At 43.0% G+C, this 25,140-nt stretch overlaps 2 protein-coding genes and 1 pseudogene across 6 annotated transcripts in view; 1 reads left to right on the top strand and 2 right to left on the bottom strand.

Moving 5' to 3' along the window:
* The window catches only part of LOC114584321 (nucleoside diphosphate kinase 3), a 261,547-nt gene that overhangs the window by 109,488 nt on the left and 126,919 nt on the right, over positions 1-25,140 (top strand). The window lies entirely within an intron of this gene.
* Positions 4,938-12,711, bottom strand: LOC114584668 (uncharacterized; annotated as a pseudogene). The gene is made up of 7 exons (XR_013390575.1): positions 11,746-12,711; positions 11,259-11,367; positions 10,711-10,831; positions 9,971-10,060; positions 9,269-9,355; positions 8,835-8,945; positions 4,938-7,576 (listed from the first exon to the last, which is right to left on the bottom strand). The product of XR_013390575.1 is annotated as an uncharacterized LOC114584668 (transcript).
* Positions 12,860-25,140, bottom strand: part of MRTFB (myocardin related transcription factor B) — a 97,118-nt gene continuing 84,837 nt past the window's right edge. For all 4 annotated transcript variants that reach the window (XM_028706078.2, XM_077918477.1, XM_077918476.1 and 1 more), the window contains 5 exons: positions 24,683-24,826; positions 23,453-23,608; positions 22,494-22,631; positions 21,461-21,521; positions 12,860-20,231 (listed from right to left, as the gene is read on the bottom strand). In XM_028706078.2, the coding sequence (XP_028561911.2) occupies positions 19,696-20,231; positions 21,461-21,521; positions 22,494-22,631; positions 23,453-23,608; positions 24,683-24,826 (1,035 nt within the window). In that variant the 3' untranslated portion in view covers positions 12,860-19,695. The remainder of the gene's footprint in view (positions 20,232-21,460; positions 21,522-22,493; positions 22,632-23,452; positions 23,609-24,682; positions 24,827-25,140) is intronic.

The following is a 25,140-nucleotide window of genomic DNA, read 5'->3' as shown; positions in this document are numbered from 1 at the left end:
TTTCTCATCAAATTATACTGTTTTCATTCAGTTTGCTCAGTAAAGAGTTGTCAAGATTTCTTTCCCCCCCCCTCTGGACTCAGTCTACGCTATTGAAGAGACTTTGCTAACGGTCCTTTTCTGTGTGCTGTAGTGATCAATGTGGCTCCCAGAAGGTTTCCCCTGAGTGAATGTGGCCCTTGGACTGAAAAAAAGTTTCCCCTCCCCTGGTTGAAGCATTTGCAGGGCTGGGGCAAAACTATTTGTTGATAATGAGCAGTACCTTGCAAAGAAGAGTAAGGCCCAGACCAGGATATAGAACCACAGTGTTCTCTATTTGCTTGGATAAAGCTCTTTAAACATTGTCCGATTGGAGAAAAATGCTTGGATACATTTGGGAAAGAATGGAGCCCGAAGAGAAAAGGCAGATGGGTATGCGGGGAACACCCTTGTCCTGAGCGCTGGGCTTTTCACCCCTTCACACACACGCAGACACTGCCTATATTCCTCCTCTATATAATTTGTTCTCCCCAATGCACACACACACACACACGGACACACAGACACAGAACGCTCTATTTTAGCATTCTGTTCTTGGAAATTATAGATCAAAAAGGAGAAATGGGAAAGGCACACAATCGGACAGGCGCTAAGTAAATATTGACACAAGTCGTAATCAGCCAAAGCTCTAAAAAAAGACCTGACTCAGCAGAGACCTTCGAGCCAAGAAAAAACAGAAGCTGGAATTTCGTTAGGAATGACAAAAAAGAAAACCATGGGTGCTCATACTAAGAACACCCACACACATGTATGTTGGAAAGTGTTTTTCAAATGGGACAAATGCCTGGATCCTTTATAGCAGAGGCCAGGCCTCCTATTCACTGCAAGGGCCGCATTCCTTCATAGGAAGCTTTCTGGGGGCCACATGGCTGTGGTGGTCAGAGCCAGAACAAAAAGTGAGCAGAAAATGGATCCGATTCTACTTTTTGTACGGTAGGCTACAATCCAGTCATAGACCTTTTTAAGCTACTTTGCCAGCTTTTCTAGCTAAAATACAGGGTAGAAACGCTATACATAACATTATCAGCCCCATCTCTTTAAAGCACCCTTTAAAACTCCCATCATCCCTGACCATTTGTCCTGCCAGCTAGGGATGATGGGAGTTGTAGTCCAACAGCTTATGACCAGAGTTTGAAAAGCACTGCTGTAGATGTAGCAGCTAAGAAGCTGGATCTCTTAATTGACCTGCTGAGGATCAGGAGACCCACTGCACCTGAGGTTGTTGGATGGGAGCACCCAGGAGAACCTCGCAGACCACCAGAACCTGGACCCTCGCAGGAACCTTCCCCTGAGCCTGAGGATTGAGGTGCCTCCCGCAGTACATCACAGGTCCAACAGCACAGCGAGCACACCAGGCAAGAGGCTGCAGAACAGAGGAGGAGTACCTGGCCACAGGGTTCAGCCCTTTAAGGCTCTGAAGTTCTCTACAAGCGGGTGAGGGTGAAGAGGCCCATGTCTTGCTCACCTGGAGCTATCCAAGGTCCTGCAATATCTGACCATTGTTACCTCTTTCTCTTAGCCCAGGGGTCTGCAACCTGCGGCTCCGGAGCCGCATGTGGCTCTTTTACACCTTTGCCGCGGCTCCGGGGCAGATACTAGCGAGGGGAGGAGGCGCATTGTGCGCCCCGACACTCCCCACTGTGGCGGGCGCTGTACTGGCTGTGACGTCACATGGGGGCAGTGTGTGCGTTAGTCACGCACCGTCCCAACATCACCTTCCCACCCACTGTCAGATCGGAGGGCAGCGGCGCGCATGCTTTAAATGTCGCAATGGTTTTGCGGCTCCCAGGGGTTTTTTTCCTTCGGAAACGGGTCCAAGTGGCTCTTTTTGTCTTAAAGGTTGCAGACCCCTGTCTTAGCCAGTGTCAGACCAGAGCATGATATTGGCCTCATTTGGACTATAGATTTAAAGCAGTATCATACCACTGTAAACTGTCATGGCTTCTTCCCCCAAAGCATCCTGGGAATGCACTCCATAATTGTAGCAGGGGAAGCCTTTGTGGAAAAGGCCCGTCCTCTCATTTCTACTCCCTCAAATGTGACACACAAGTTCATCTGCATCCCAAAAGAACACCTGAATTAAGGTAGGAATGAGAGTGTTAAGAAATAACAGTTTTGCTACCTTTCCCAGATGAAAGATCACAGGAATTGACTGAATCTGTTGCAAGGCGGAGCAGGGTTCTGTTTGTTGTTTTGCTGGGTAGCCAACATTTCCTGACAGCACATTTTAATGATGCGCATTTCTGGGAAACAGACTTCCAGCAGTTTTCAACCCAACACAGCTTTTTGGCACTGAAGGCTTCAGCAGCCATCATTGGTCAAAACTCTCTCTGTTTACTCTTGAGAAATTTCAACCATCCCGATCAGGCAACCCCCTCATAATCACTGCCTGGAAGAATGCTTTTAAATGTAATTGCTTTTAGAATGTTTAAAATCTGCAACCGCTTATAGATTCTTTTAAAATTGTTATTGTTTTCAGAATGTTTTAAACTTTTTAGAATGTTTCTACTCTCTGCTTGTTTTTAATCATTGTACCTGTTTGCCTCCCGGGGTTCCTTGAGGAGGAAATGCAATATATAAATTCAAAAAAATAAATATATTTCCTTATTGCCGTCTAAGCAGCTCAAGACCTCCATACACACTGCCCGAGCTTGTGTCCTGGAGAGGTAACCTCAGCAAAAACAAGGCAGGAGGCAGCAGTTACAAGTTATAAGCTCAACTTGATTGGCGTAAGGTATGGGCACTCATCTGCCGCAGGTCAGCTGGACGCCTTTGTCTGCCCCTGCTGCAACAAAACATGTCTCTCCTACATCGGTCTCTACGACCACAGCAGGCGCTGCAACCTGGCAACAGTTTGACTTCTCCTCCATTGTCTCCTGAGACAGACGGATGCCAAGCAAAGGATTGCATTGATACCCCAACATTTCCTCCAAGGAGCTCAAGGCGGCATGCATGGTTCTCTTCCTCCTCAATTTATCCTCACAAGAACCCTGCGAAGTAGGCTAGGCTGAGAGACAGTGACTGGCCCCAGATCACCCATTGAGCTTCATAGCAGAGCGGGGATCTGAGCTCTGGTTTCCCAAGTCCTGGTCCAACACACTAACCACTACACCACACTGGTTTTTGCCCTCAAAAGCAACCTCAGAATAAGGATAAATAAGAAGAAGAAGAAGAAGAAGAAGAAGAAGAAGAAGAAGAAGAAGAAGAAGAAGAAGAAGAATTTATTATTTATACCCCGCCTATCTGGCTGGGTTTCCCCAGCCACTCTGGGCGGCTTCCAACTGAATATTAAAAACAGTACAGCATCAAACATTAAAAACTTCCCTAAGGAGGGCTGCCTTCAGATGACTTTTAAAAGTAAAATAGTTGTTTATTGCTTTGACATCTGCTGGGAGGGCGTTCCACAGGGCAGGCGCCACTACCGAGAAGTCTGTAGTGTAAATAAGTCTGGGAGGCTTTAAATGAAAAAAGGCATTGGAGTTTAGAGAAGGTAGGAGTGCATGTGCGAAGTAATGGACAAAGCAGCTGCGATGTGACAGCAAGACAGAGAGAGAGCTGTGAGCTAAAGGATGCAAGCACCCTCGGATGTAGTGCCTATTGGGATTGGTAGGGCAAAAGGTAGAGAGACCAATGGGTGGAGCGAGAGCCAATGACAGGCAGAGCCTCCCCTGATTAGTTGTAAGTAAGAAGGCAGGGAAGTGGGGGCTGGCTGAATTTTGGTGGGGCAGCACCTCATTTGCCTTAATGGACTACTGTTACTTTTATTATATTTATTTTATATCCCAACTTTCTCCCAGAACTGGGACTCCAGGAAACTCACAAAAATTAAAATAAGCATGAATAAAACACAGAAAGCTAACAGCAAGAACAAAAAAAGCCAAAAAGTAATTAAATTATAGTAAAATTAAAGCAATAGGGGGAAAACAGATATTAAAAACAGTGCAGCACTATTTGAAGCCCTTTCCAGTTCCCAAAAGCCTGCAGGTATACAATAGTCTTCACTTGTCGGTGGAAGGACAAAGAGGAGGAAGCCAGTCTAGCCTCTCTAGGAAGGGAATTACAAAGTCTGGGAGCAACTACTGCGAAGACCTTTTCAGCTAGCCTCAGGCGGGTGTTGTGTGCCTCTCCCAGGGAAGATCTGATGTGAAGCAAGGGGTCTACCGCCTGCTTATGTTGCTTGCCTTCAGTTCTTCTCCACCTGTACATTTTCTAATACAGTGGTACCTCAGGTTAAGTACTTAATTCATTCTGGAGGTCCGTTCTTAACCTGAAACTGTTCTTAGCCTGAAGCACCTGGGGGCTTCCTGCTGCTGCCACGCCGCCGGAGCACGATTTCTGTTCTCATCCTGAAGCAAAGTTCTTAACCCAAGGTACTATTTCTGGGTTAGTGGAGTATGCTACAACAGCAGCAAGAATACTCATTGCAAAGTACTGGAAGACACAAGATCTACCCACCTTGGAAGAATGGCAGATGAAGGTGATAGACTACATGGGTCTGGCAGAGATGATGAGCAGAATCCGAAACAGGGAAGAGAAACAGCGGAAGAAGATTGGATAAAATTTAAGGACTATTTAAAGAAATATTGCAAAATTAATGAATGTTAATGACGTTGGATCAGAAAATATGTGGTTACTAGCGGCAATGGATAAGTTAAAGAGAATAAGTAAGATCAAATTAAGTTAAAATAAGGGAAGGATTTGCTGAATATTTAATTAGAAATTGGAATACAGAAAGGGGAGGTATGAGGAAGTCGGGGAAGTAAGTTATAAGAAAATAAGAGTTGAAATTATACTTGTTTTTTGTTTGTCGTGTTTATTGTATTGTTTTGTTTTGTCTTTATTGTTATAAAAACTTTGGAAACTTTAATTAAAAAAATTTAAAAAAAGAGTCTGTAACCTGTAGCGTATGCAACCTGAAGTGTATGTAACCCGAGGTACCACTGTATTTGTTTTGTTTACAAAACACCACAAGCCTCCAGTGATCTCTCCTCAAAAGCCAAGGCAAACCCAGGTACTTCCACCCCTAGAACTTCACCCTGATTGGGGAAGTGAGGAATGCATAGCGTTTTAGACGTTTTGGGGTACCGCCCTCCATAACGCAACTTGCAGTTAGTTTCTTCTAAGAAATTGTTTGTATGAACAGAATGTGTTGCACTCCAATCAGATTAGATAATGATTGTCCAATGCAAAATTTACCTTGGCAAGAGGAGACGCCAACTTTTGGCGAGAACAGGCGTCCTTGTGACTACCTGAACTTTCTGGCCAGCTTTGGGCCGGGGATGGAGATGCCAACTCCACAAACAAACATAGGCACAAGGTAGAAGAAGGTGGCGCCTTGTCATCCTATCAGTGGAAGCAGGGGCGCTGCATCCCGTTTCGCCACTTCAGGCGAGAGGGGCGAGATCTCACAAGCTCCTCAAAATGCCACGTGGTTTTGGCAGCATCTCGTGAAATCAATGGTGGAGGCAGGCAGGGTGCCCTCAGGAACACCACCTCAGGAACTTGAGGTTGTGGCCTCACCCTGTGCTGGCCCTGGGTGAAAGACAAGGAACATTTTGTTGCCGGATCTGCTACTGTGTCTGCACACATGGACCACATAGGGGTGGGGGAGGGGAGAGAAACTGAATTCAGTTCACATTTAAAGGCAAACCTTCCTAAGTGTCATGAACTGGCAGGACAATGGGGAGGAGGAAGATGAGGAAGAGGATCCCAGCTTGGACACACTGAGGCAAGCTGGGGGTGGGGAAGGAGAGGTTGGTGTAATAATAATAATAATTTTTATTTATACCCCGCCCTCCCCAGCCAAGGCCGGGCTCAGGGCAGCTAACAAGCAATAATAAAAACAAGTTTAATGAATACAGCTTAAAAACAAGATTAAAATACAACACTGAAACATTGAAATGCAGCCTCATCACAGGAGGAGAAAGAAAAAAAGAAAAAAGAGGGGGAGGGAATCAAATGGACTCCAAGCCAAAGGCCAGGTGGAACAACTCTGTCTTACAGGCCCTGCGGAAAGGAATCAGAGCCTGCAGGGCCCTGGTCTCATGAGGCAGAGCGTTCCACCAGACCGGAGCCAGAGTTGAAAAGGCCCTGGCTCTGGTTGAAGCCAATCTAACTTCCTTAGGGCCTGGGACCACTCGGGTGTTGTTATTTATGGACCTTGAGGCTCTCCATGGGGCATACCAGGAGAGGCGGTCCCGTAGGTATGAGGGTCCTAGGCCGTGAAGGGCTTTAAAGGTCAAAAGCAGCACCTTAAATCTGACCCTGTACTCCACCGGGAGTCAGTGCAGCTGGAAAAGCACTGGGTGAATATGCTCCCATGCCAGAGACCCGATGAGGGGCCTCGCTGCAGTACTCACAGGGTGATGGAGGATGACAAGGGGCTGGGGCTCAGTGCACAGGAACCAGAGCAGCATGACCTATCACCAGAGCCGGAGGTGTTATGTACTGAAGTTCTCACCCTGGGCCAGCAGAGGGATCCTGTAGATAGTTCAGGTCCACATATGCAAATAAGGGATCGAAAGTGACGTTCAGGGATTGGATAGTTACAGAAAATGGTTACTGTTGCGTTCTAGTGGAGCTCTATATAAGCAGGCTGGCTGAACCCTTCAGTTCAGTTCAGTTCTGGCCTGTAAATAAACAAGAGCTGTTTGAAGAATCGCTGTGTCGTCTGATATGTTCACCCACAACTTAACAGGAGGGGCCCCTGTCCCCACAAACATGGCAGGCTCTGAGGCGTAGGGAGGCTGAGGCAGGCAATGGTCCACAGCCCAGCTCCCTAGCTGGCCAGGTGGGGCTCGCTAGCTCTGGGAGGAGGTGTGTGATTCCTCAGCTGGAGTTGGCTTGGAACAGGTGAGGGTCACACACCTCATCAAGCCCAGATGCTGCAACCAGGATGCAAAGTATAAAAAGGGACCCAGAGCTGAGGTGCTTGGTCTGCCACAGATAAGAGGGGAGTGTGGCACTTGTGCAAACTTTGGAGTCACTCTCCAAATTAAAGCTGTGGTGTGTATGTGTTTTTTATGCCAGCCCTCGCATTCTTCTTTCTTTATATTTACAGGCTCCAAATCACTGCAGCATAGACCTTTCATAAAACAAATCCAAAGATTTGGTGGATGAAGCCTGAGTCATGACTGCTGGGCTTGCTTCAGCCTCCATAGTCCTCCCTCCACTGTCAGAGGCAGAGCATCTGAGAATCACTGGAGAGGAAATCCTGTTGTGCTCAGGTCCCGCTTGTGGGCTTCTCATGGGGGCATCTGGTAGGGAGACCAGGATGCTGGACTTGGTGGGCCACTGGCCTGATCTAGCATGTCTATTCTTCTGTTTTTAAGTTCTTATGTTTGGAAACCCTTGGTTGCTTGCCCAACTGAATCGCTGGCCTACCATGAAATCTTGGAAGAGGAAATGAAAAGATAAAAGTTAAAAACCGAATACAATTTTAAAGAAAAGTACATTTATGCACTTGTTCCTCAGTCCTGTCTGTTTACATGATCCTGGATCCTCTGTCCTCTGCAGTGACAGCAGCCCCCATGGATCTCTGTAGGGAGGGAGGGAGGGAGAGAAAATATCCACATTATCCAATGCTCCCCTCCACCACTTTTAAAAAAAATAGTTCATTCCTTCATTGAATTCATATCCTGTTCTGCCCTCTAGGCCCAGAATGGCTCCAAGCAGCCAGACCAGTCCTGACCATGACCTGTGTTCATTTAAAATGCATTTCCCTCCCCACAACAAAGAATCCTGGGAACTGTAGTTTTTTCAAAGATGCTGAGAATTGCATCTAATTGGGGTTAAACTACCATTCCCATGATTCTTTGGGGGGTGTTTTAAATGTATGGTACACAGCCTTGGTTTGCACAACGTGGTTGGCCAAACTATGTAAATGTTCAAATTGCCAGAGAGGAGTCTGCAGCCTCCTTGGTCACTCTGCTGCTATACTGTGCCAAGTGAAGAACTATGATTTTCAGGTGCAAGGAGAAATGTGAGTATACCTTTAAGGGCACCTCCTATATCTAGTTTAGGAGGTTAAGCAGCAGGGCTGGAAGCTGAGGGAGAAAGTCACTGAAGGAGAGAAGACCTGTTCTACATAGTTCTAATAAACTATTTCACGTTCTGGCAAAGAACATTTCCAGAACCAAAGATGCGGCAAGGTTGAAGGACAAGAGCACAGTTGACAGGGATGAAGAACCTGTGGCCTTCTGGGTGATGTTGGGACTCCATCAGCCCTAGCTAGCATGGCCAGAAATCAGGGATGGTGGTAGCTGGAGTCCAGTGGCCTCTAGAGGACCACAGGCTCCCCAGCCCAGACCTATGATATGCTGCTTTACAAGGGCAGCTCTTGGTTGAGAGTGCCCCCTGGTGGAGCTCCTTAGGCTTACCAGGAACTGGTGGTGTGGCAGCCCCTGTACTTCAAGGATGTCCGGGAGCTGCCATTTTAATTCCCCACAATGCCCTGGAGCAGCCAACATAGGAGCATTTGCAGGGAATTAAAATGGAGGCTTGTAGATTCAGCAGCCTGACAAGGAAGGCCTGGCATAAGCACTCGTACTGGTGGCAGGGCTGGATTAACCATTAAGCAAAAGCTTAATTTTCTATTCCTTCCCTCCTTCCTTCCTTCCTTCCTTCCTTCCTTCCTTCCTTCCTTCCTTTCTATTTTGAATTAGATACATATGGGGGCACCAAAATCTTTTAAGTGCTTAGGACTTCTAAAGGTCTTAATTCAGCCCTGACTGGTGGGCCCTGCCCGGCAACTGCCCATGGATGCCAGGAGCTAGCGCTGGGCCAGCTGATTTTACCTGAGCCCCTGCTCCCTCTTGGAGACGTTCCTTCCACTTCGGAATAGGGAGGGGGGAGGTCGGGTGGGCCAGGGTAAGGGGGAGGCCACAGGGGGAGCATGCTGAGAGAACCTGTGGAGAGAAGGACAGGCACCTATTGAAAAGTGGGATCAGGAACACAAAGCATATATAAAGTCTATGAATTAAAGGAGGAAAGAGCTGCCGCTCTGTGAGGGGAGCAGGGGTCTCCCAGCAACTCTCAGGGCCCTGAACAAACTACCATTGCCAGCCCTAGTTAAACAGCAACAGCAGCATTAGCACAGCACTGGTTTTGATAACAGAGTCAGTTGAGAGCCCATCTGCTTTTCAGCTGCGCATTAAGAGGCCGGGAGTCTGAGCTTCCTTAGTAGGCCAACTTGCACCCACTATCCAAAGGAGACCATTGGTGCACTTACGAGCTGCCCGGGGTGCAGAGGGGTAGGCATAGGTATAGATGGAAGCAGTGGGGTATTCTTGGAGGTTCGTCCCTTCTCTCAGTATGTCTGTGAGATTAACAAAAAGGCAGGAGAGAGAAAAGCATGTCTGATACAGATATAGATATATAGATTCACAAGCACACACGCAACACTTGTATGCATTTTGTATGCACCTTTGTTTCATTTAGAAAATTGCTAAACAATTCCCCAAGCAGTGTACAAGAAGTCCAGTTCTATATAAATCATGACTAAAATACACAGAAACAAACACACAAAGAACCATGATTTAAAAAGCAAGGATAAAATCATTTTTAAAAAAAATCAAAGCAGATATAACAAATAATAATTTCTCACATTTGCGTGGCTGGATTGCGGACTATTTTACAAAGCTAATAGTCACATCTATTGCTCCACCCACTTTCCCCCTCTTGCCCCACCCACCACTGGAATGTAGCACCTGGAGAGTAACCAATGAAAGAAAGCTCAGGCTGCAAAAGGTTCCGCACCTCTGTTGCAATGGACCCAGTTCCCAATTAAAGGCACATCCTGACATAAAACAGTCCTGCCCTTTGGCCAAATGCTCTCTCCAGCTGGCGGCCCCTGCCTTTTAAATGGGACAGAGAGGAAGGAGTGGGCCTTTGATCTCCAACAAAGGAAGGGTCTTTCAATCTAGTTCCTCACCTGCATCAATCAGACCTTTTATTGTGTTTAGGCAATCAGACGCTCCATACTGGAAGGTAAATTTGAAGACAAGGACCCCTTGGGTGGATGCTAGGGAGAAAAGGCTACAGTAAGACATTGGGCTCATGTTGTAAAGGTAAACGGTAAAGGACCCTTGGATGGTTAAGTCCAGTCAAAGGCGACTATGGGGTTGTGGCGCTCATCTCGCTTTCAGGCCGAGGGAGCCGGCGTTTGTCCACTGGCAGCTTTTCTGGGTCATGTGGCCAGCATGACTAAACCACTTCTGGTGCAATGCAACACCGTGACGGAAAGCAGGGAAAATGTATATGCCGTTTACCTTCCTGCTGCAGCAGTACCTATTTATCTACTTGCACTGGCGTGCTTTTGAACTGCTAGGTGGGCAGGAGCTGGGACACTGCAAAGGGAGCTCACCCCATTGCAGAGATTCGAACTGCCAACCTTCTGATCGGCAAGACCAAGAGGCTCAGTGGTTTAGACCACAGTGCCGCCTGTGTTGTAATCTGCGCCAACATATATTTTTTCTCCCATAGTGGTAAAAAGCTATGAATCTACCTTTGCAAAGACAATAAGGTCTGCAATGAATGTTGAAGAATTCTGAGCTAAATAGATCAGTGGTCTGATTCAGTATATGGCAGCTTCAAATATATATACATCAGAGGGAGTTCTCTCTGATTCTGAGAACTATCACACACAGCAGCTGATAGACTCAAGGTACATACTCAGGGTTCCTTTGATATGCTGGGGCTTGGAGCCCGACTCTTCCTCTAGGACACAATCTCCTAGGAGCTGCAGTGGGAAACGAATGATGGTGGATCCCTTATCTTTGTGCTGGAAGATCATCTAAGGAAGCAATCAAGAAGCCATTCAAAAAGCAGTGAGGAGTGTTACAAGGAACGAAAGGTGGCTCAGCTCAAAAAATGCCCCTTCTCCATTTCCGCAAGGAGAATAGGGGCAGGGATATATAGTGTGCTCACTTATTTTGATGCTTACAGGTGCTTTGGGATGTGTGCATTAGTGTGAGGGTGTTTATGTGATAGGCCTCCATGGCCAAAGAACAATAAACTATTCATTCAATCATCCATAATTAAAATGTTCTGTGCTTCAATGACACCTAAAACCAGCAGCCTGAGGTGGGTGCCTCACGCTGTGGTCTGGGACTCCCAAGCTCAAGGCGATGTCAGAGGTTCACCTACCAACGGCAAGGGAGGTGCTATGAACTCTCTTATTAGATAATGGCCAGCCTGCCTCACTCCTCAAGCCCTCTTACTTTGTACTGGGTGAGGTACAACATTCCCTTTTTGGTGCCTTTCAGCTCTTCTGGAAAATCCGACCGCCCTTCCAGCAATAACGACACCTCGCTGTAGTGAGCAAGGACCCTGAAACAAAAGCAGTTGGTTGGTGAATGTATCAGATTCCCAAATAAAACACGCTTCACGAGATTCGCAGCTGTGAATACAGGGAACATTGGGTCCCTCTCCTTTAGGGATGCTGCTAGACAACTCCCATCAGCCTCAACCAGCATGGCCAATGTTCATGGATGATGGGTGTGGCAGTCCGTTCCCTTCCATAAGGAGCATCTTTTGGCAGAATGTATCATCTTTCCCATTACATCCAAACCCCTTATTTTAATTACCTTCAACTTTTGAAGTTTGAGCAAGACACATCTTTTAGCTGCCACCAATCAATATTGAATGACACCTTGATTTTCCATCTCCCCTTCCTGCCTCACTCCATCCCCAAGGTTCTCTATTTACCTTTCCTCAGAACTGTTGGCTGACCTGGAGAACTGATACCTAGTCACCTCCATCGCGAAAAGCAACTACTCTGTCTCAAGGACACCCACGCTCCCTTTAGCTCAGGAGCACTGGAGACAAAGAGAAATGCCTGGACCATGTAAGCATCTCTGTGATGTCAACAGGTGAGGTAACAGCATAGGCTTTGACTTGAAATTGGGATTAGTGGAAACCCCTTATTTATTTTTAGACAGCTGCTCCCATAAGGCCAGGTTTATTCCCATTTTCTTCTGTCTCCCTAAATTCCACCAGAATCTGATGAATTTAAACAAGCAACCCATGAGAGCCTTGGACTGAAAGTTAAATCCTGCCAGGAGCTGAATATCTGGAGAGTAGTTTTCCAGACTCCTTTTTCCCAGTCATGTGATGCTAGTTGCATCTATTCTCATTCTCTCCATTTCATTATAATATAAGTCTTCTGCCAGTGGCCCATGCAGTCTAGCATCCTGTTCTCACAGAGGCCAACCAGATGAACCCACAAGCAGGACTTGAGCACAAGAGCCCTCCCTGTTTGAGCCCCAGCAACTGGCATTCAGAGGTATCATGCATCTGACCGTGAAAGTCGAACATTTCTATCCCAGCTCGTAGTCATTGATAGCCTCATCCTCCATGAATTTGTCTGATCCTCTTTTAAAGATATCCAGGTTGGCCATTACTGCCTCCTGTGGGAGCAAATTCCATTGTTTAACTATGCATTAGGAAGTATTTTGTCTCTTCCAACATTCAGCTTCAAATGTTATGAGGGAGGGGGGAAAGTTTATTCACTTAGTCCACACCATGTATCCTTTTATACACCTTTATCATGTCTCCTTTTACTCGCGTTACCTCTAAACTGAAAAGCCTCATGGTCATCTGGTCATCTTTCCTCATAGGGCAGTTTCTCAATCCTCTTACTCGTCTTTGCTTGCTCTTTTGTAGGACTTGGATCCCGCCACCTTCCAACATGCACGGCTTGAGCAGCCAACATGTCTGCCTTGTCGGTGGGACTCGACATCTGCCTGAACCTGCGTAGGATTGGGGCACCACGTTTTAAGGGATGGGTATTGCCAAGCAAGTTCCACAGATGACAACCACATATATTAACTTGTTTATTTTGACACACAAATTGCAAAATTGCCGAGATAAACATCTTCTCCTTAGCTACAATATTGCCACTATGTACAAAATTTATGCTTGAAGGTACTACACATATAAAAATACAGTATGCAATACGTATATACAGTACAATGTGCAAAACATGGCAAAAAAAATCAACATATGGAATTGATTTTAGGGGTGCAAACAGCAAATACAAAGGCATCTTGGTTTCTTTTACAAAGGCAACACACCACAGGATGCTCTGCTTGCCATAATATGTTTATTTTTCCCTTTAATCTAGTATTTAAAATGAAGAGGCATGTACAAATTGGTATCCGTTTTCTCTTTTTCTCCATAAAGTGAGATGCTAAGACGTAATTGTTTCTATGAAAAGAAGAGAGACACCTATCATGCCAAGCACGATTTCTACCGCAAGCAATACAATGAGATAAAGAAAGAGACGTGCCACTCCTTACGTGGGGATTTGCACTTATTAGCTCAGTTTCACAACCAACTAAAGGAATCTGTATTGCTAGACACCAAAACAAAAGCAACTTCAAAAATATATACATCTTCAATTTAAAACAAAAAATGTCCATGGAGAAAACTTGAGGTGGGGGCATGATGGAGAACTTGCAATCCCCCCCCACACTTATAATTAAAGGGTGTGCTCCTTGGCAGTAGAAGTAGCAATACTTTGGTTCTTCCCATTGTCACTTGTTTAAGGCTCTGGGTCTTTTTAAATTGCATCATGTGCAAAACTTAAAATGTAAAAATGCTGGTTTCCTGGTTTCATTAGAAAAGCATACATGTCACCATTACAGATCACTGCACTTTCATTGTTGAATCCCTCCTTGTAATTATCACGGTATTTGCCAGATGTTTAGCCAAAATTTACACATTAGTTCATACACATTCTGCACTGCGCTGCTGGCAACACCAGAGCAGAATGCCTTTCGAACATCAAGATGCAGTTAAATAAGATATCTGCTGAGATTTGTGGCAACTTTATACCTTTATAAAGTTCTAACTTTATACTTTAGAATACACTGCAAAATGTGTTGCAGCATTGAGTCTCTCTGAGCTGAAAAAATTGATTCCCCCTCAACTGGAATATACAGGCTGAAATCGTAGTTTACAACATCTTTGTAATTTCTTAGTTCAGCGTACTTGTTTGAAAGGAACGAGTAGGGATGGAACTGGCAACAATGATTTCTCATCAATATGACAGTGCAGTTCCATTTTGATTTTCAAAATGTGACATTTAATACTGCCTTGCATTAGCCTCCCCTCATTAAAGTGTTTGCTCATCCAGAAGGATGTGGAATAGTAGTTAACTTGGGATTACACTGACAGCCTATGTACAGTTTAATCAAGAACAGCAGGGATGGAAGAAGGCATCATTTTCTATTCCATCCATCCATTCACTCCATTCCACTGCTGTTCGTCTTCTGCCCAGAACAACACTTGCTGGGGCAAAATTACATAACTTACTTAATTTACATAATTAGGTAAACTACGTAAGTTATATATTGTCACAACAGGCAGCAACCTGATATGTGTGTGATTGCGTTGAACCCAGAAGTGACCCCAAAAGTCACAAAAAGGGGACAGAACCGGGTGTGTGCAGGCTTTGTTAATGGTGTTTCAAATATACACCATTTCACTTAAACACACAGTGCCTGGGGAACGTAACCCCCGCGTAAATTGGGAGTTGCCTGTATGTCATTTTACCCTGATCATTTCAATATAAAGGAAATGCAGATGGGGACTGGGGCATAATCAAGTATATGTCCTTTGCGGACTGAAACAGCAACAAGGAATACCAGTCTTATGCACTGGAAGGATTTCCGTTCCAGACATGGGATGAGTAAGAGAACAGTGGCAATTTCTGATTCCATTTCTGTTTTTGTCAGAATTCTCTGGCATTCTTTGCTGTCAGTGGGGCTTGGGCTGATCCACATGTATTCTTTTTCCACCTTTCAGCTTCACAGCACTGACTCATGAGAATGTATTACGCACAACAGGAGAAAATGGAATTTCTGCCACAGCAGCTTCCGCAGCAATTGAGGCTCCAAAATATACATTCCAGATGGCAAAAGCTGCCAAAGCAGGGAGATCCTCAAGTTCCCATAAGTGGGCCACTCTCAAAAGTAAAGAAACCAGGACAAAGAAACATGTGAACGCAATGTATCTGCAACTGAAGCAAATAGGACACCTTTAGCACTTCTATAAACATTGCGAATCTGCACTGAAATAGACTACGCTAGCAGTGACAGTCACAGGACCAAGTCATCTGTTAAAGATAAAGATATTTTAAAGATATTGTGTTACAAAAAATTGTCAAGTGCACAAAAGATACCCAAGCAACTTTATATATATACAATATATATATATATAACCCCTTTTCACAAATACCAGGTTCACATACAAGTGGTAAATATTGTACAATAGGCGGCACATCTCAGAACATATGATCAAAAGCAAACCATTATTTAGAAATGTTTTATAATAAAGCTCTATTCTGAAATGCACAGAAAATATCACGCATTCCTACTCTAAAAAATAAATACTTTTATTACAAACATTTCATGATCCCTTAATGATTTTGTAGAAGAAAGTTCTGCACTGGTTATCATATACCTGAAAGGATTTGGTTTGGGGGGGGGGGTTGTTCCTCATTGCACATGCTCCAGTGGCTTGAATAGCACACTAAGCGTGAAATATTTGTGCAGTGCAACATCGCACAATATTGTCAATTTTCAGCTATATTTACAGGCAGTCTGTCAATTGGCCAAGAGTAGCCCAGTCAGACTGTAGCTATATGATGAGGAAAAGATCTGAGGCACCATAGAAACAAACTGGCTTAACTGTGGCACATTCTAAACCAAGGAAGGAAGCAGATGAATCTGATGATATAAGCTGTTGCTTACTAGCTGTAGCAAGGTGCTTCTCAAACTGTGAGTCAAAAGTAGGGAAAGGAGAGAAATTTGATTTGCTTCGCATGTAAGGCCGGATATACCTAATTCACACTTTCTGAAACAATACATGAACCAAAACTAAGCCATCCGAAGAAATTTGCACTTCTCTGAATTTTGCAATACAGTTCGCCTGCCATGTGTACAAAAATGCATACACTAGGGTAAAGGCTGCTTAAAAATGGATGTGTTCATGAAAATAACATTCAAAAATGCATTATTAGGGAACACTGAATTGCAAAAAAAAAAAAGTTTATTAGGCAAAGTTGCATACAAACACGTTCATTTGGGGGGGGGTGTGTCACATTAAAATGTTGATAAAAATTTTTGAAGGGTGTAGGGAAAATTCGCAACCAATGTGGAAACATGGAGAACTGAATTTACGATTGGAAAAATCAGAGAGAAAGCAGGGCACAAAAGTTTATAAGTGGGTGTCCACAAAAGCTCTAAAAGTTTACAGATAGGTCCCCACTTCAAAAAATTTGTGAAGCACAGCTATAGCATATGAACCTGATGATATAAGCTGTTGCATCAATACCACAAGTAACCAGTTGCTCGCTAGGTCGTTATGACCTTTGCCCCTTTGTCCTAGTGCCAGGATCCAAAGAGATGCACACAAATGGGAACTACACATGCAGACAGAGCTTCCTTTGCATCAGCTGTCATTGCTGAAAAGGCAAGCTGCCTGTTAAACTGAATGGTGGCTTGCCTATTTGACAGCAGGCTTTCCTGCCTGGTTCTTGCATGTACTCATCTTCTCTTTGAATTCTAGCCCTGCCAAAAACTTTGTATTTATACCTATTCGGCTCTGCAACATTTTGAATACAAGGTACAGACAACAGGCTCCATCTTTTTACTATCTCCTTTGGTCTATGACATTGTATACGGCACATCACAGGAAACATACTTCCTACAGCAGTGTGGGGCTTAAACGTCATAGATGATCCCACTACACCCAGAATAGGTTCCATCAGAATTCTAAGCATCTTAACTCAAATGGACTTTTTGGGAGAAAATGAAACTTGACATCTCACTGAGAGATAACTCAGCACCTCAAAAGATTAGCTTCCATCCAAAGATGGCGAAGCGGAATGGTAAAGTTGAAGATATGTAATCTCTCTCTACGCTTTTTCCTATTCTCATTCCTATGCTGGCTGCAGAGGAAGGAGTGCTCTATCCCTTCTGCATAGATCTGCTCATTCACTCGTCTGCATGGAATTCCTTCTTGTATATAGCTTACCACACTAGTGTTGACATACAAGGCTAGTGCTTCAACTGTATCCAATTGCTGAATATGACCCTCGAGTAACCTATGGCAGGCAAAGTGGCATAAGAATATTCTCCCAAACATAGGTCCCAGATTAATTTTAATTTTGATTTTTGGTGTGAAGCTACCCTGACAGTACTAATATTTTCTACAATGTGAAAGCCCATGTTAACTCTAAACCACACTGTCTAAATTGGCATCTTCACAGTCATGGCTTTAAGAGAAAATAAATTGCAAATACGCAATCTCAATGCGATGTTGGCTCAAAATACTGCACATTGAATAAACCAAGCTATGCAGATATGAGTTCACTCGACTGTACTTGTTATCAGTGATTCTTGTGTCTGTCAATTCTAAGGGATTCACAACTTTTGTTTTTTAACAAAACAAGGTCATAAATGCGGGATCAAATGTTATGAGTAACGAACATTATAATTCTGATAATTTTCTAAAGAAGTCTAAGTATTATGCTGCAATTTTTATGAAAAAGGAACCTTGCTTTGAAAAAGCCTACCATACAATAAATATTATTTTCTCATTTGAGTTTCATTGAAATCCACAACCCTTGTAGAATGGTTGTAGTTTTTCCAATATTTATTCATGGTTAAAAGAGGACAGAGCTTTCTGGAATAAGTTTCATTTGAACTGTAACTTTTTTGATGATATATTTCAATATCCAAATAGTTAATTTCTACCAAATGCTGCTATTCCACTGTTGCCTTAGAAAATGTACTGTGAATATAAGTGGTGCAGCAATAAAAACTGCCAGCCGCTTTGCACAGCTAAGCAGGGTCCAGTAGGGTTTCAAATTGCATGTTGGGATTCTTTCAGTGCAGGGGGTTGGACTAGATGACCCTTGAGGTATCTTCCAACTATACAGTTTTTTGATTCTAGGGCCCTAATCCAGAGACGTTCAAGAACAGTAGATGGCTAGCTATACTGTAACATCCCTCATTCTTCCTGCCAAACAAATGATCAGCTGCAGATGAGTGGCAGAGCACATGCTTTGCATGCAGAAGGGCCCAGGTTCAACCCCTGGCATTTCCAGTTAGACGGCTCAGGCAGCAGGGGATGGGTAACTCCTCCATGTGACTGTCATTCACGCTGTTACGTGTTCACTTAAAATCTTTTAAAAGTGGAAAATTCAGATATTTTAGAAGGAGGCAAACACACACGTTGGTACGTTTCTCACTCACGGTGTTTTTGTAATTTAAATTTTGGACCTAATATAAAAGACAATGATAGTTCTGAATTTGGATCTGGAAACATTGATTTTTGTTAATTTTGAATGTGTTAACATTAAGTCAGCATATGGGCTGGATTCAAAGAATTATGAGGGGAAGGGAAACAGCTTGTAAGAGTGTTCTTGAGAAAGAGCTTGCAAGAGCTCTTCTTATCCAACTTCTTTGGATTTCGTTTCATTTTTCTCTAGAAACATTCTAGAACAAAGTGTAAAATATCCCCTTTTACAAATGGAAGATGTCTTCTGCATATGCAAGGGCACACCTGGATCCAAATTCATGCATTTTAATTGCCAAATAGCTTATGAACACCTAACAAATGAAAGAAAATTGTTGTGCATCTTAATCTGCCTGTATGATATCCTACATAAAATAAGAGAAGTAAAGTTGGTTGTAATTATGCAAATAACGATAAGAGGGCAAAACACACACCTCACTGTGTTTCTAATGTATGTGTCTCTGCACTTCCTATATTTCTTCTGGGTGAAAATTAAATAAGGCTCTGGCCAAAGAAATCTTAGCTGATTAATCTTGAGTTTTACTTGATTACTTACAATGCAATCCAAACCATGTTTATTCAGAAGTAAGTCTCACTGAATTCAGTGGGATTGATTCCCCATGAAGGATTACAGCCTTACTTAATTAACCTAGTAAATAATCATACATTTGCATATAAGAAAACCAATAGTTGTCAAGACCAAAGCATATATTTCCTTTGTTTTTAATGATGCACAAACATGTTGCAGCAGGCATCACCTTAGAAGAGGCATTTCGTTTGTCACATAATTGGGGAAGGGGAATTCCTAAAATGGTGCTTCCTATGTGCAGAGTTTTTTTAACAGAACTTCTATGGGGGGGGGGGAGATTACTTGTTTTGATGCCCAACTAATCAAAGTCACCATTTCAGTCTAGCCGATTAAAATGACTAACTGTGGTAGCCCTAAAGTATTAGCTCAAGACTTTTTAAACTCATGAAGGGGTCCAAATATAGCCAACTTCAATCCTTTCACCAAATCCCATCAGTTTTCTTTAACTTAGCCAGAGCTTTGACAAGGCAGCTTAAGCCTGGCTCAGGCTGTCTATAGCAACAGCCAGGTGCAGTTTTATTATGACTTATCCCAGCTACATGAATTAAGATCCAATCTCACTCTCCCCCTGCCCCTCCCCTCCCCTTAACTGATTGCCGGGGTGGGGGGAATCACGCTTTTTGTCTAACATTTTTTTGTTTTGTTTTTACATCCTAAAGATAATTTTCAAGATTACCCTGAAAACAAGGAAAGTGAAATAATGGACCTATGCTGTAAATGGATCTTTAAAAACCGTGGTCAAGTAGGCTGTGCCTTTTTCGTTAATCCCAGTGCAACTGTAGATCTTGTGGGTCAAGAAAATCTGTTGAAAACATACTTGGGGCAGTTGAGCTGAGAGGAGTTAATCCTGAAGAAGCATTTGGCATGGTAATGTCCAGCCACTCCATGTTGTCTAAATTTGTGTCCGGAAGATCAAGAGATAAACAGGAATTAGAAGCAGTGAATTGAGAATCTGTTGTTTCCATAGGTGACTGCGAGTGATCTAATATGCCAGAGTGGTTAAGGAGGTCATTTTGAAGGTCCTCAATTAGAGAGAAAGACTCTCTGTCCTCACTACTGCTTGCCAGATGAGGCATTCCATTTCCTGAAGGCAGAGTTCCTTCCAAGAGGGCTTCTAGTTGATTCTCCAGACTTACAGAGAAATTGCTTGTTGGTTCTAAGGAGAGAGGAGGGGCCATTTGGACTTGTGGTGGCGGACGAGACACCACTGTGTTCACTGGCATTGTGGTGATATTGGCAGTAACGGGTCTCATTTTGGAAATCAGAGAAGGTTCTTCCTTGGTAGGCAGAGAAATCTCTGCATAAAAGGCAATGAGAGATAAATCAGTAAGATATTTTATTTATTACGTATAAAGAAAGAAAAAAACCTTACTTTGGTGCACCGCTGTAGCAATAAATTTATGCTTTTGACACAATTAATTTGAAAGCGGCAAATTATTTATACAATTAAGTCTTGTGAGATAATTAAGTTAGCAAGCTAATGTTTGTACAACTATCAACATGATTGAAGACATGTGCTGCAATACCTACGTTACCCAAAGGAGTCAAATAGCCACCCCCTTTTTAGAGAGCCTGCTATCTTCTCATTTCAATGATTCAATGAAGGCCCTCATTAAGACCCTTTACAAGACTTTCACAGATTATTGCAATGACTAAAGGGAGAAGAACTCTACTCAACACAGTGGATTCCAAATTGATTAACTGAGCTCATGCTGTAAACCACTGATCGTTAATGAACTGTCAATAACTTTCTGAACTAACTGGTTAAATATTAGGCCACTATCAACCTGATGTAGATAAATGTTATTGCACAGTCAAGTATATAAATAATAATAATACTAATAATAGTAATAATAATAATAATAATAATAATAATAATAATAATAATAATAATAATATATTATTATTTATACCCCACTCATCTGGCTGGGTTTCCCCAGCCACTCTGGGCAGCTTCCAATAAAATATTAAAAATACATCACTTTGAGATTACTTTGAGAATGAGCTGCCTTTTTATGCTGAATTTCAAACATGAAATCCAATAAGAGACACCCTTTTTATGAATGTCACTCTCAAGGATGCTCACAGCAAAATCCCTCTTGAGAAGAGATAAGGATGATGTGTCCTAAAACATGTTGTTAGACTACGTCTCATCCTGCCTAACCACTGGCCATGCTATCTGGGACAGCTGAACATCTGGAGGGCCACTGGGCCACCTTCCCTGCTCTATACTAAACAGCAAGAGCAGCAACATGGAAGGGAAGCTGCCTCTTGCTCTTGGTACCAGTGTCACTACACTTACTAGGACCATGTAGGAGCAGGCAGGGCATCAGCACAAGTGGAGCCAATCCAGCATTCCCACCCCAAACCTCGCTGTTGCCCTACCCTATTCCTGTAAGTAGAAGCAAAGCCAGTGCTGGGCCGTCAAGCCCACAGTGCTACCCCTCCCTGCCAGCTGTTCTTGTTAAATCAAAAATAGGAATAGGAAGCTCTCTCTACCATATGATGCATTTCAATCTGACTCACCTCCGCTTTTAATGAGAATATCAAAGAGGTCATCCATTTGCTGGCTGTGAACACTGGAAATCTGTAACACAGAGAGTTCTGTATTCATTATGTCACACACCTTTCCCTAAAATGTGATTATGCATGCTCTGCACCATGTAGGGATCACCATGGGGATTGTGCTGGTCTAGATGCCACACACCCTATGTTTCTACCTAAATAAGGATGCTTTTGTGATCCCATTTGCTCTTTCTTAAATGTATTTTATTAATTATTCAACCAAGTTGCAGTGTAGGGAAAAGAAAAGAAAAATCAATAAAGTAGAATTCAACAAATACAGATCTCATATCATTTTCGATCCCAAAGAAGGAACAGGCTTGTGCATATTTAAGTTAACACAATTTTACTAGCTAAAGGACAACATTTTGCAGATCTGGGACACTTTCCCAAAGGATTGATCCAACTAAGGTTGCAGTGCTACACACTTACCTGGGAATATAAACACTGCTGAATTTAGTTGGGAGGATACATATATAAGAATGTGCTGTAGGATCATTAGCCGCTATTCTGCTAAGAATTAAGATAATCACTGTTTCCCGAGAAAGGTGTACTACACAACTGCAGGCATGGGAAGAATGCTCTAATAGGCATAAATCAACACACATGGTACAGAATACAGAGAAAGCCTTCTTCACTCATTACAGCTACCATGGTGCAGAAGAGCATAATAGTTGTCCCCTTACTTAGATATTATTCAGTCCTAGGTTCATGCTAATGATGTGATCTTGGCTGGATTAAGCTGCTTAGCAAACAGCCAATGAAGAATGATGATCAGAGAAGATGAGGGCTTTGAAACTTTCAGTCTACTAAAGAGGGGAAGAAAGACAAAAGGAAGGCAAAATTTTGATAGTGACGGAGTTTTAAAAGTGTGTGGGGGTATGTGTCTCCCTTAGTCTCCCCATGGCTGCTCCTTATGGAAAGATGTACAGAATGTGATTATTCTGCGTAAAATGGTGAAACATGTCATGTTGTTGCATTCCTGCATACATCTTACCTCTCGTTGAGAAGCCTGCAAGCTGCGGGTCTGTTTGATGGCTTCTTCATAGCGTGGAGGGTCTTTTGCCTTGGTTACTGAATTGCTGAACAGAGATTGCTGCAAAATGTACTGTTGGGGTTGAGACTGGGAGGCCAGCTGTGTGAAACAATGGCAAACAGTCAGCAAATAATTGTGGCAGCAGAAGGTTCTCAAACAGCGTCTCTACAGAAATCCACATCACCCTCCTTTAAAAACAATAATGTGCTAATTTAGCACCTTGTACATCATCTCCATTAATCTACTGGAAATGAAAAGTGCACATAAAGAACAACTTCCCTTTATATGGCTGCGTAGTAAGTGTAGCCTATGGCATTTAGGGTTGAATCTGACTAAGCCTCATATAGAGTACACCTGCTGAAATGAATGCACCAGCATTAGTGGTGCCCACTTGTTTCTGAGTAGGATTAACTTTGGAGACAACCCTATCATTTAAATGTGGCCCCATCTTGTTTGGAAGTTGTCTTGAGATTTAAAAATTCTCAGGTCAAAAAGAGAGGGTGCCTCCTTGTTTTTATGCCATGGTCACAGTGCCTCCAATGTTACTCTAGCAACCTCCTGGAGCATAGATATTCTAGGGTAGGTATAACAAAGTATAAGCTATTACATCAAGCTGCGTCAAAGGCAGCTGCTATATCGAGAGACCAGAAACCTCCAGCTCCTCCTGTCCTTGAACTTTTTTCATTCTGACTGGTTATTTTACGTCCTTTGTAACTAAGAAGCAGTGTCTGTGTTTGCTTCCCCGCTAATCCCTCCCAATCTCTTTTCTTTTTGTTTTGCATCTTTTAGATTGTAAGCCTAAAGGCAGGGACTGACATTCCTGATCTTTGTAAGCTGTTTCAGGAACTTCTTTTTGGCTTAATGGCAAGATAATAAATGCTTTAAATAAGTTAGTAACGGAATACATAAAATGAATATACCTTCTGAGGAGCACTGGGTCCATTTTGCACCAAAGGCATCTGGTTCCCTGAGTGAACAGTGGTATTTGCTGTCTGACTAAACAAAGGTTGCTGTAGAGTTGTCACAGACTGATTCTGATAGGAAAATACTGTATTTGGTGAGGTAGGAGGAAATATCTGTAAAAACAAAATGTATGTATTTAAAACTCATGCATGCCATTTTTCTTCAAGAGCATGGTGTACAATAACAATCAAATAGCTCCTAGTGTGGCCAACAATAATAACATGAAATCTTAAATTGAATAAAATGCTCTAGTGCGCAATATCACTGAAGTGGAGAAAGTACAAAGGCCTTCCTTAACAAGGCAGTTGTAGCCAACCTTTGGTTATGCCTGCCAGATGTTCCTGGTCTACAACTCCCATCAGCCCCAGTCAGCAAGACAAATTGTAAGGAAAGATGGGAGCTGTAGTTCAACAACTTCTAAAGGGCCCCATGTTGGCTAGTCCTGTCATGGAGGGATGGTCCTGTGGATATATAAGTTCAGCAGGGTAGTGGAACACCAAGCAAGGAGTACTCGGGGGGGCATTTCACACCCTGCTCTATTTGTGTTGGATGTAAGATTGCAGCCATAGGCTTTTTTTGTAGTAGCAATGTTCTAGTAGCTTCTCCTGCATACACTTCAGTAAAATGAATGAGGTGTGGTATTGCACGTTTCCTATTAAACAGAAGAAACTCAATGAAGTGCTACCAATGTCTCTCTAATGAACCACAAATGCACACCAACTGGGACAGAAATGTATGCATGCCTTATGTATGAAAATGCTAAGGCAGTTTAGAGAATTACCCTTTGCTGTGTGATTTAATTTAGTATAGCAGTTTTCAGAAGACACAATAGCAGGTTGTAGTACATTTCACAACTGATTTTTTTTTAAAAAAAACAACAACCCTGAAATCATTAGGCATTGCTGAGAATACTGTAGCAAAAATGACAAGATAATTAGAATAATGGAATGGTGTACATCACATTCATCAGTGCAAAATGACTTCCATTCAAGCGTTTTGGTGATAATTATGCTAATATTTTTATATGAGGAAAAATTCTAACCTAAGAATCAGAGAAATGTAATTTATGAATCCTATTCAATGCTATATCCTACTTTAAGGAATATCACATACTTTTAGTTAGGAAGCAGAAAAGTAAATAGTTCCACGGACAGTATGCAGTCTATCTGTATTCATAATTCACCAACCTGTCTGTTTTGTGGGGTGTGACCAAGCACATGCTGTGGGGAAGCATTTTCTTTGGATGCTGAAGAGTGCATCTGTGGTACTTTCTGGGACAAAGCAGAAGTAGATACTTGTGCCATGGCTGGAATGCCAGACTGTGGCTGGGCCTACAGGAGAAAGAGTATGGCTTGATTTCACAGTACAGGACACAGCTGTGTCTATATGCATAAATAAAGAAACCCAGGGATGTTATAATGAATCTTTAAATGCTTGACATCAAGTCTTCCTGAAGTATCTAAACACAGTGCTAAGGAAGATGGTGGGTTCACATGTTCACAGCCCATGAGCAGCAGATGCTACTTTATGGACAGACAGGTGTTATGACCACTGTGGCTTCAATTGGCTTGGCTTCTGTGATGTCACAGTGGGCCTTGAAAGCTGCGGAACAGAAAGCTGAAAGGAAAATTAAGAGCTGCATGGT

This window comes from Podarcis muralis, chromosome 14 (genome assembly GCF_964188315.1).
Source record: "Podarcis muralis chromosome 14, rPodMur119.hap1.1, whole genome shotgun sequence".
Lineage (NCBI taxonomy): Eukaryota > Metazoa > Chordata > Lepidosauria > Squamata > Lacertidae > Podarcis > Podarcis muralis.
This window is presented reverse-complemented; position numbering and strand designations above follow the sequence as displayed.